Raw genomic sequence first — 12,402 nt, forward strand, 5'->3', positions numbered from 1 at the left:
CAGACAGCATGCTTTATAATGCAAAACTATATTACCCCCCACACTCCAGTATGACATCACCATCTTTGCTGACCATTCCCACGTAAATAAAATTCTCTACTTGACACTCTTAGAACACAAGTTCTAGAACTACACCTAGGTACCTTTCAGAGTATCACTCAAAATGTTTTATTTGTTCAATCAAGAAAGTTAGCTTCCATCTTTTGAAGTTTGCCAACCCCACCCATCAGACCAAGGGGTATGTTTGATTAAAAACAGACCAAAGCAGGCAAACCCTCCAAGTGGCAGAAATCCAACCCAGCCAGGGAAGATAAAGACAGATGCAAAGAAAGGACCTAGCCTAGATGTAATAATCCTCTTTGTTGATCACTTATCTGTAGGAGCTAATAGTTTTAAGTTTTCCTGGAACTGCTGTCTTTTTTTTCTCACCACAGACAACTTCCATATTCAATAAAATGGTGGCTGGGAGATAACACATAGAACACCTCACAGGGTTTCAGCGAGCAAATATCCAATAAATTACAAGCTGTACTGATAGTTACTCCCATCTCAGGCTTCTGTGAATTAGAAACTAGTAGGAAAACCTGAGATTACCAAAAATTAGCTCATTTTTCTTACCTCCCAGTACCACAATTCACCATTCCTAAAACCATAATGATTGGCATAGAGTGAAATATTAGTCACTTAGTCATGCCCAGCTCTGAGACCCCCATGGACTATAGCCTGCCAGGCTCCTCTGTCCATGAAATGATCTGGACAATTATACTGGAATGGATAGCCATACCCTTCTCCAGGGCATCTTCCCCATCTAGAGATTGAACTGGGGTCTCCAGCGTTGCAGGTAGATTCTTTGCCAACTAAGCCACCAGGGAAGCCCATAATGCTTGGCAGTTAGGTGCTCATGATTCTTCAAATGATGCTAGGAAATGCCCTAACCAGACACAACCCCACTGTATTTACGCTAAAACTGGAGCAAGAAGGTATAGACAAAAAGTATCTTCAAGACAGTCTATTTTGATAGATGCATACAACTAAGAGGCAGTGGCTCTTCCTCGTACCCTGCCCCCTCTACTCATCCTTGTTGTTAAATAATCTAAAGCTCACTTCTGGGTCCTTCTGTGCCTATCATTCTAAAGACAATGAGGTACTAGTGGGACCACTGAGGTATTCCTTGAATTCCAACAGAACTATACATTTTGGGGCTGCTCTGGTAACTCAAATGGTAAATAATCCATCCCCAAGGCAGGAGGATTTGGGTTCAATTACTGGATTGGGAAGATCCCCTGAAGAAGGGAATGGCTACCCACTCAGGTATTCTTGCCTGGAGAATTTAATGGACAGGGAAGGCTGGTGGGCAACAGCCCACGGGGTCACAAAGTCAGACACGACTGAGTGACTAAGCACACACATACAGATGGTGAAAGGCATCAAAAAGCTTTACTTGCTGACCTACAAAATAAAGCCACAGCTTAATTTTCCACATGTCATGAAGTGAAAGCTAACCTCCTGGTCCCTCAAACCCTTCATTTTCCTAGACCTATCCCTTGGAAAATAAGTCAAGCTAGATGTAGTGACTGGGCAGTTTGAATGGTAGTACTAAGGGGTGGATGAGGATTGTTTTGCAAGCATGGAAAAGTCCCACATTTCAAAACTGCTAGTAGGTACATGGTTTTCTAACAACGGTGTGATCAAGTGAAGGCAGTCTTTAATGGAGTAAGGCTGCCTGCCTGGGTTCTTCCACATAACCCCTCTCTTTCCTTTGGCACCTATAAATTCTCTCTATGATAAAGAAAGTAATGGCAGTGATGTTCACCCAGAACTGAATGTCAGACTCTACCCACTCCCCTTCTCTTCTAGGGACAAATAAAGAACCCAGACACAAGTCTAAGTAAGAATTCTCTCAAAGCACACATTTCCTAAGTTGAAAAACCATTTATTTCACCGGAAAGAAAAAAGTGATTCAACTCTATGTGTCCACCCGCTACAAGCCTTTGGGTCAAAAAGACTCAGGAGCGGTGACACTCTCACAACACCCACTGGAAGCAGGAGGTGGGGCGACAGCACAACCCCTACCCGTTTCTGCACACAGTGAGGCCTGCTGGGAGAAAAGAACATAACGGGGAGCTACAGAAGTACTGAAGGACAGAAAGAAATGGGAAACGGGCAGGAGAGAGGAGAGGAAGAGGTGGTCTGAACTTTTCAAGATAAATTTTAAGGTCCACGTTTCCTGAGGGACTGAACGCACAGAGCCGTCCCGGAGATGGGGTACCACGAAGGGTGTATTCTCATGCACAACCGCAGCTCGGAATTTCAGCCCACACACATCCCACCTGAAAGAGAGCAAAATACAGGGGCTTTACAGCAAAGCTCACAAGGGCGTTTCCACTTAACCCTTCAAAGAACATCCATAAAGTATGGTAACTTGACACTCTTTTTAAATTTACTTGTATCCATCCACAGTATCACAATAATCTCTCAAAGTGAAAAAGAGCCTGAAGGCCAGAGTAACTGGGAAGGTCAAGTAACCCCAGATTGGGCTCTTTTCTCTCAATTAACTGGCAAACTTTCTTTTATGACAGTAGATAAGACACTGCATTTCTCTTGATGTTAACGTATCAGCATTCCTCAAAGAAGGTAATTTCCACATTTAAAAACTGTCATTGAAGGGCAGGAAAAAGGAAAAGGTTCCAATTAGCTCTCTGGAAAAAAAAATATGTTTGAATCTTGGGGCTGCAAGTTAAAAACCATTTAAAGTTCAGGAAAAAGTAACATCAATTTGAGTAAGTTGTAAGACCTGAGGGCATCCAACTCTGCCTAGGGAATAAAAGAATGTACTGGAGAGCGTGTGTAAGCTAAACATAAAGTCTCTCAAGTTTCTTTTCCACTAGTTTTATTCCCTATCCCAAAACCCTGGGCAAGTCACGTATTTTCTGCCCTAATGGGAAAAGGTGGCAGTACCACCCATCCTGTTACCTCAGGATCATGGATCAGTGGGAATGTCTGGGCCACAATGAGAGCTACTCAAGACAAAGGGTGTTGTGAAACACCCCTAAATACAACAGCAATCTCATACACCTAGAGCCCAAAGCTGGCAAGCGTCAGAAGAGAATACAGTCAAGTAGAGCCAAATGGATCATGAGGCTCAAACTGTATAGGAAAAAGCCAGAGGACTCAAGGCACAGCTGGTGGTTCAAGAGTGTTAACTGCCCAAACCTGGTGGGAAGATGAAGGGAGTGATCCGCTTAAGGCAAAGCTCCCAACCTTGGATTTCAACATTACTGAAGAGTAGAACTGGCAGGGGTGCATACATTATTTACATTATTATGTACCTTAAAGAGATGGAGAGGATGTCAAATCTAACACTGTGGGGACAGTGGGGAAAAAAAAAACTAGACAAAGTAAACAGGCTCTCACAGAACAGATTCAAAGATAAAGCAATGGAGTGGGCATCCTATTCAGCTCAGAGAATGAATGTGAACTGAGGAGAGAAGTTGAATTTGAGTCTATGCCCCAGACTCCGTGTTGAAATTAACTTCATAAATTGAAAGATCTTTTTCTATTCCTCTCTACCCCAACTTACCATCAAGTAAGTTTTTTCTCTAAAGCTCATTGGGGATTAACTTCAGAAATGTCAGAAACACACTGCTTCAAGATTAAGATGATACCATTGGGTAGTCTTCATAGTAACTGGAACTTGAGCAGTGATGACCAATTATAACTACAATTACAGATTTTAACTGTGCAGGTCCTAGCAGACCTTTCACATAGCATGAAGGAGAAGAGGAACCCTGCAAACATTAATAATGTCACACACCTAGGAATTCCAACAAAGGCTCTGAGAAACGACACACCTGGGTCTGATGTCCGGGTTCCAGGTTCAGTTCAATTACAGCACACAGGTGTGACCCGAGATTCATCACGTCACACTGTTTGCTTTTCCAGACACAAATGGAATCAGGTTGACTCCTGGGACTAGGAGTCCTGGAAAAACAGCCATGGCGGCTAAAGATGTTTGTCTATTTCAGAAAAATTAAATAATTAGGACTTCTCCCTAATCCCCTGAACCATTAGCATCCTTACCCTAACCCTGCAAAAGCAAGCAAGCAGGGCAGCCTAATTGGAGCCTTTAGGCTGCGGGAGGGACGGCAAAACCAGAACCAGGGACACCCCACCGCTCTCACCTCAAGCTTTAAAAGGCTGAATACCGCGCCCGATCCGCATACTGCTCCCGCTCATACCGGGCCATGTCGTACAGGGAATTCCGCGCAGCCGACGAACCTTGGGACAACTCACTCTCATGCCCGTAACCGTAGCCCTCTCCAACAGTAGGGACTGGGCCTGTAGCGCGACGCAGGGGGCTCCGATCCCGCCCGTAATATGAAGAGGAAGCTGCAGTAACAGCAGCAGCAGCTGCTGCAGCAGCAGCAGCAGCAGCTCCCGAGGTCGGCAACAGGTGTCTATCGTAGGGGTCGAGAGAGGTGGAGGTGAGGTGACTGGCCATGGCTGTGTTCTGGACTTGTGGCAGCTGGGACAAGGTCTGCTCTGCGTAATTATACGCAGAGGCAGCTGCAGCAGCCACCGCCTCATAGGACCGGGCAGCACGGCAGCGCTTGTAGTAGGCATCGAGCGCTCCGTACGCGTTGTTGTAATACAATGAATCCCCGTAGCCCATGGTGTAAGGTGTACGCACTGCTCCGTATTGCTCATTATATTGCTCGGTAAAGTCTGCCACGCGGCCCGAACGATCTACTGGACACTCTTTGGACCAGTGCCCCTCTTTCCCGCACCGATAGCAGCCGCTCTGGTCTCCCATCCCGGGCGCAGTCCTAAGCCGGCTGGTGGACAACTGCACGTGCATTCTTTTGCCTTGAAGAAACAGACGCAAGAAGGGTTGCTATACTCTTAGTCATAGCCCCAGCCCCTACCCCAGACACTGGTCATAGCTGGCTTTACCTAGACAACTGTAATGCAGGACTCACTGCCATTTTAAAATGGTTTTTTAAAGGTCCAGTATAAATTCAGTATGATGACCTGACTTCAGGCAAAGATAAATGAAGAAATGTTTCCGCTCAAACATCAGTCTAATGCTTAAGAAAAACTACTCTCGTTCAAAAATAGGCATTTCATTTTTTGCCAAGTAACTACGGACACAAACTGCTCTGAACAGGGGCCCAATGTCAGAAGACACCACAATTAAGAGTGCTCTACAACATTCTGACACCTCCAATCTTCACTATTAAGACTCCTGACTTCATTAAGCAGGAAAATGCAAAGGTCAGTCCTCCATATCACCCCAAAATCAAAGACAATAGAGCAAGACACTGAAGTTACCACTGATAGTGATCCAGACTTGATCCATGGCTGAATGCTGTAGGGAAGTTTCAAGATTTTTTTGGGGGGAAAAAAAACCTCACAAATGCGTGAAGAGGGGCAAAATACAAGTTGACAGGCTGCTTTATCCTTAACTGGGTCCTTTAAATTGCTAGTTCTGATATTCATTATAACAAGAATTACTTAAAATCTTCAGCGACCTCTTAAAGTAGGGGGTCAAAGAAAACAGGGCAGGCAGTTCACAAGATGGCTGAATTTTCAAAAAGGGTTATTACGAAAAATGTGGAAGAAAGGGGGAAGGATGAGAAAAGTGGAGAATGAATACTTATGTTAGTGGATCAAACTGTTCATTTCAGCAAGATTAAAGTACTTTTCCTCAAAAAACCCAAGATCCCAACAACATGTACTTAACACTATTTTTTTGCTCAAAATTAGAACTTGTATTCTGGAAATGGAAAAATATTACTTTTGAAAATCTAACAGAAGAAACATTTCTTAGAAAGTTTAAGTTTTAAACCTTCTCACAGAAGCAGTGTCCACCTAACATGATCTACCATTTTAACAGTAAGCAAAATTCCAGCAAAACCTTTCCAATACAACTGGTTATCACGCCCCCAAGCATGCAAATGGCAAAGAACAGTGGCCCCATGCTTAAAAATGCTTAATCAGGGGGGTAAACAGAGAGGTCGGGTCATCTATGCACCTAACATTACAGAAGGTGGTACAATTTCACCTACAAAGTTCAAGGTAAATTCTTAAAGACTAGAAAAGGGATAGGGGATGGAAGGATCAAACTATCAAAAAAAAGTTCTGGTTCAAACAAACTTTCTGGTAGGTGCAGATTGCCAGTTAAGAGATAGGATATGCAATTAAGTACTTTTAAGTGCTAACCCACGTTCCTTGCATTTGCCCAAGTGGCCACTTTGGCACCTAACAAAACCAGACATAACAAGAGCAATTAAGGAACCAATCATGTACCTTCAAGGCATGAAGGTCACTAATAAATGTCCTGATCTAAAAATTCTCCAGGAAAAAAAAAAAATCCGCAAAAGTAACTAAGCATCAAAGAGCCTACAGTTCAGAAGCCAAGAGTCATGGTCCAAGGATTTATCCTGTATTAGCTCACACTGTCCTTCCCTTACATGTGGTAGCAAGGAGACACCACCACCTCTTCTGTAACTTGGTTAAAGTGTAGAAGAGTATTAAAACCTCCACAAGAGCAGCCTTTGCGCCCAATTACACTGTTGACACAAGGTAATTCTCAACTTACCAATTAAAAAAGGAAAATGAGACCTGAGAGACCTGTGACATTTGTCTTTAATAATGCACAGTAACACCCATGACACAAGGCACCCATTAACTTAGGGGGAATGATGATCAGACTTCCAGATCTAAGAAAGTTCAATTTATATAAACATCAAAGATAGCCAAAATGATTCTTAAGAGGAGTGCTCAGGAAAAGCAGCAGCCACTACCTTGTTTGGCTGAAAAAGTGGAATATAGGTTAAAAATATAGCAAGGAGTTATGGGAATAACCTGTAATTTAGAAGCAGCTGCACCAAAGGTGAAAGGCTCATCACTGACTTCCATATGGGAACCCAAAGCAGGTGGGAGAAGACTAAGGTCAGCAACTCACCATGGTCACCATCCCCTTCATGACTGCCACTCTTGCCACAGAAGCTCAGATCATAAACCACCAAAATATATTCCAAATAAACTATCATCCATAGCATACTGCCTTCCAGGCACACTATTACTCTCGTCAAGGCTCCAAGATATCACCCATCTAAGTGGTCTTTCCACCAAAGATGTGAGAGCCCACTCCTCAAACCAGCAAAAGGCATCAACTTTATCGCCCCCTCCCTGATGACTCCCCCTCCCCCGCAGATCCCCATACCTTCTCCTCAGACACTCCTGAAACTATCCTTTAATCCCACAGTGCCCTCATCCTCCAAACTGAACCTCTGGTGCATGCATAATAAAAAAGTAGTAAGAGATAAAGCCCTTTAAACACACTAGCTCTCTAAAGACTTGTTTAACAATGAATTATATTTACTAAGAAGCTATGAGTTGGGATGAAGTTGGGAAGCTTAACTGGTATTTTGCTTCTGAACGGGTGGCTTAAGGCAGCTTTTGCCAAGTCCTTCATATGCAACATGGTGTGCTGAGGCAATAAATTTCAGAGTGAAATACCATTCTGCGCTTTACTACTACCGTTACTACTACTGCTGCTACTGCTAAGTCGCTTCAGTCATGTCCGACTGTGCGACCCCATAGACGGCAGCCCAACAGGCTGCCCCTTCTCTGGGATTCTCCAGGCAAGAACACTGGAGTGGGTTGCCATTTCCTTCACCAGTGCATGAAAGTGAAAAGTGAAAGTGAAGTCTCTCAGTCGTGTCCGACTCTTAGCAACCCCATGGACTGCAGCCCACCAGGCTCCTCTGTCCATGGGATTTTCCAGGCAAGAGTACTGGAGTGGGGTGCCATTGCCTTCTCCCTTACTACTACTACTGCCAAAAAAAAAAAAGAACAAACAAATCTTCAGTGGAAAGATTTCTGCACTAATAGATAAAAATGCCTAGGGGTTCCAATCTAAAGCCAAGTGATTTTTCTCCCAAACTTGATTTGCCTGAGGTAAAGCCTCTAAATCCCATGCATTCTCCATTTAAGTTCATCATCCACTCTTAATCCTCACCATCCATCAGCCAACCAACAGCTGTCTCTACCCATGACCCCTCCCTTCTACTTATCCAATCTATTCTCTACACAAGCCTTGTGTTCAGCCCTCTTTCCCAAAAAGGATGGTTCACCTTGAAACTCTGTGTTGTCAAGGCCCCTGATGGCCTCCACTGCATCCTCAGCCCGCTCCATGTGTACAAAGGCATAATCTTTCACGATGTCACATTCGATAACTGGACCGTACTCCTCAAACTTGGCTCGGAGCTCTTTGTTGGTACAAGTAGGGCTGATATTGCCTACATGTAACTTTGTAGAGGTTTTGCTCTTATTCTTGCTGGCTTCCACGTTGATGTTCACCCCGTGCAGCTTGTAGTGGTGCAGGTTGCGGATGGCATCCTCGGCCGCCGTCTTGTCCTCTATGTGCACAAAGCCGTAGTTCTTAATGATGTCACATTCCAGCACCTTCCCATACTGCTCGAAGAGAGAGCGGATCTCCTGCTCTGTGGCCTCCCGGGGCAGGTTTCCGATGAACAGCTTCACCATCTCGGACACAGCCTGGGCGAAAAGAAACAAAATTTCTAACGAAAGATCTCAGGCCCACATCAGCTTTAAAAAAAACCCAATACCGCCATCTCCTTTCTGTCTGGCAAATATTTCCAGTTTTCTCTCACGTCCCACACGCACACTTCTACACAATTATCAAAGGGAATCGGGAATAAGAAGGCCCGCTACAGAACCAACAGATACAAGAAAGCATCTGTAATAAAAATCCTTGGTAGTCAAATACGGTTTGATAAGACTTGAATAATTTTAAACGGTAATGGAAATGAAAGTGAGGGCATAAATGTAGCCGAGAGAATAGTGGACTTTCTAACTACTATAAAGACAATCAGGGGGACTTCCTTGGTGGGTCCAGTGGTTCGGACTCCACGCTTGAACCGCAGAGAGCTCAGGTTCAATTCCCGGCCGGGAACTAAGATCCGCAAGACGTGCGGTAGAGCCGCCAAAATATTTTTTTAAAAGAAAACAAAGGTCTAACTGGATTGACCGTCTGAAACTATGCACTGTCTCTTCCTCTCGTAACCGAAGAATCAGCCACCATTTCCGGAAAGGTGGACCTTAAAAGTAGGTTTTAGGGTTTCCTTTAGAAGCAGTGAACCGCTGACTTAGGCCGGAGAGTCAGGCGTTCCAAGAGTATATAAGTGTAGAACTGGGAACGCCTCTCTTGGGGTGCCGTCCTACGAATTCCTGGAGAATTGGAGAAATGCATGGTTGGAAAAGGGGGCTTGAACCTCATCGGCCTGACAACCAAGTCTCAGGGCCTAAGAGATCCTTAAAACGTGGTTAATTCCTAAATCTAACGGAAGCGCGGTTACTCGATGGAAACCTCGAGGCAGTGGGCCGAGCCTAGTCGGGCAGAGGGCAGGGTGGGGAGAAAGTATATTCTCAGGGGAGGTTGTGGGGGAAGGGCTGCTTCAGGCTTACCGCGCAACGCCGAGCAGAGGTCGGCTCTCAGTGACGGGTGTGGAGGCCACTACCCCACAAGGATACCCTTGAAGCCCAAGGAATGAGATTTAACAAGGCAAAAGAAACAGTGAAAAGGCTCGGAGTCTCTCACCCGCACGAAAAGCAGCAGATGCTCTTCCTCGCGGCGCGGACGCTTCTGACAAAACGCTAAAATGGCGACGGCCGCAGTAGTGACTCTGGGTAGAGAGGGGGAGGAGAACCTACCACCGGATTGGCCGTTCAACAAAATAAAAGGCAGGCGTTCCTGTAGATGCTCTTCCTGATTGGTTATCACGAACGCCAATTACCTGAGGCCGGGAAGAGGTGGAAACGTCAGTAACCTCGGAGCGTTTACTCGAAAGCCAATGAGCAACACCCTCATGAAGCCGAGGTCATTGATTGGGTAGGAGGTCGGCATGACGGCGGGCCTACCAACGTAAGCTTCGCAGGCGGGGTTCCGCCCGCCATTAGGCGGAGCGAGTTAGGACTCCGGTGTGGGGGTCGGTGTTTAGCGTCATGGCGCCAACTTTTGTTAAGTCTCCACTTCTCGCCAATCCACGTGCGTTCCATTTTGCCTTCTACTCCGAACTTCTCCCTCTAAATTCCCAAACGCCACCCCTTCGCAGCTCGGATGCTACGAAGGACGCTTACGCAGACCCAGAAGCCAGGTAAGAAAAACAGCGAAGCGTCCCATCTGAAGAAACCAACCTCCTTCGGCCGAGTCCACAGTGGCGCCCTGGAAGTCCCAGAGCTACCCTCCAATTGAAACTGCTCTCATAGGTGGTGAAAGGACTCTCAAAACGGTTAATGGGCTCAGCTTCAATTAGGCTATAAAGGTCCACGAATTCGACTCGGTTGAGGGTTCCCTCAAGAAACCACCCTCCTGGGATTCAAGATGAGGAAAAGGTTTCTCTGTGGAGGTTGAGAAAACACCCCCACCCTGCCCTGAGAAAAAAACTAGAGCAGCGAAGTTTTTTGTTTTATTTTATTGGGCGCCATCAGTCAGAGATGTTAGGTTTAAACTAGAACCGACCTTAAAGGGAATAAAGAACCTAATAAATCACAACCAGCTAAACAAGCAAAAATACAATCCAAAACAGAGTCCTCCAGGGCGTCCATTTGGCTTTTTAAAAAATCATCCTTTGGTTTCTTCACATTAATCCCATATTATGAATATGACCCTTTTGCAGGCAGTTCTTGAAGAGGGAGTTTAAAGGGGAGAATGGAAGAACTTAAAAACATGATAAAAGCAGTGGTTTGAGGAAAGGGATCCTCAGGAGTGGAGATAATACAAATACAACACAGCACCAGTTCAAAGGAGCTCACCACCCCCACCCCCCGCCAAAAGGGGTGGGGATCATAGCGAGAAAAGCGAAGTCAAAGTAGAAACATTTTTAAAACCTGACGACTCAGAAATAAATGGTGGTCAAGAATTTATGCTAGGGTTCAGTTCGGTCATGTCCTACTCTTTGCGACCCCCATATGGACTGCAGCACACCAGGCTTACTCTAGGGTAGTAAAAGATAATCTAAAAAATGTGAAAATGTTGTATTTACAAATGGGATCACTAATCGTGGTCCATTTTCATTGTGCATCCTGATGCTGACACTCCAGCTGTGAGTAAAGGGCAAAGGATCAATGATGGAAAAAAAACAACTGCGTGTTAGTCTGCTGCAAGTTGGAGGCAGTCACAACTCCATTTGGGCAGGGAAACACATCCGGTCTAGAAATCCTTTAAGCTCCTTTGTTTGATCTTCCAAAATTTTTGCCCTGAGTGGCCTTGGAGATAAACCTTTCAAAATACCAAAGCATATGAGGTCAGCTTACTCTACCGGCAATCTCTCCCAAGTCCAAAGGTGAAAAACTGGGAATATAATTCTCAGGATCACAGTTCAGGCCAGTTTGCAGACCACCAACCACACCCACTCCCTAATCGGATTTACCTTTTGAAAGCCCTCTAGATTTGAGTTGTATTTGATTTTGCTCCAACTGAGCAAACCACATTAAATCATTTAATCAAATCCATCACATCATGGGTTTTAAATTAAAACCCATGGCAACTGGAAAAGCTTCAATGCACACTACCCAATCTGGATTTCCAAAATCTCCAATCTCTTTAACAGTGCTCCTACCACCCCCACACACACCCCACACCCCACCCCCACTCCCACTAGGCTCCTGCACAGTAGCCTATGTCCCAAGCTCATTCAGGCTGAATGAAATGTTCTTTTTCTCCAGGTCCTAAGCTGGTCACCCCATCTAGACATCTCCCCACTCCAACCCTACATACACCTTGGAGTTCTACCCCATGAACTCCACAGTAGTTTTCCAAATACTTACCACCACTTGAAATCCTACTTGTTGATTCATTTTCTCACTTCCTCCTACCCCCTGCCCCCAGCAAATACTCGTTCTACAAGGGCAAGGACATTTTCTTACTGCCTACTAATTTAGTTGCTAAGCCATGTACGACTCTTTTGCAACCCCATGGTAGTCCGCCAGGCTCCTCTATCCATAGGATTTTCCAGGCAAGATTACTGAAGAACGCTGTCATTCCCTTCTCCAGGGGATCTTCCAGACCCAGGGATCGAACCCAGGTCTCCTACTTTGCAGGCAGATTCTTTACCATCTGAGCCTAAATCTCATCAAAGGAAAATGAATTTTAGAAACAATGTGTGCCCTTCTGCACTAGGCATTTTGAGAGAATGGGTATGTGAGTATGCAGATTATTTCTCCTTCCTAATGTATTTATCCTGTGTTAAAACCGTACCTGGTACATGGCAAGCACTCAAGTATTTGTTAACAAATGGACAAATGAACACATGAGTTAAATTCTTGATAACCAAGAGGAAAGAAATAACTTTGGATTTTTAGTCAACACCAGCT

At 45.0% G+C, this 12,402-nt stretch overlaps 1 protein-coding gene across 6 annotated transcripts; it reads right to left on the reverse strand.

Annotated features, from left to right (window-relative positions):
• Positions 1-1,917: 1,917 nt before the first annotated feature.
• Positions 1,918-9,678, reverse strand: LOC147341817 (RNA-binding protein 4). 6 transcript variants are annotated; one of them, XR_015158106.1, is made up of 5 exons: positions 9,629-9,678; positions 8,142-8,565; positions 4,182-4,866; positions 3,852-4,016; positions 1,918-2,330 (listed from the first exon to the last, which is right to left on the reverse strand). XR_015158106.1 is itself a non-coding variant. In XM_086385678.1 (4 exons), the coding sequence occupies exons 2-3, from the start codon at positions 8,551-8,553 to the stop codon at positions 4,190-4,192; spliced, it is 1,089 nt and encodes a 362-aa protein (XP_086241804.1). In that variant the 5' UTR covers positions 8,554-8,565; positions 9,629-9,678; the 3' UTR covers positions 1,918-2,330; positions 4,182-4,189. The 6 variants fall into 6 exon arrangements, 4 of the variants coding, with proteins under 4 accessions (XP_086241804.1, XP_086241805.1, XP_086241806.1 ...); XR_015158107.1 differs by having other exon boundaries at positions 9,496-9,678; XM_086385678.1 differs by lacking the exon at positions 3,852-4,016.
• Between the last annotated feature and the right edge of the window lie 2,724 nt (positions 9,679-12,402).

This window comes from Bos grunniens, chromosome 29, assembly GCF_055505025.1.
Source record: "Bos grunniens cultivar Pamir isolate PY7600 chromosome 29, Bosgru_T2T1.0, whole genome shotgun sequence".
Classification (NCBI taxonomy): Eukaryota; Metazoa; Chordata; class Mammalia; order Artiodactyla; family Bovidae; genus Bos; species Bos grunniens.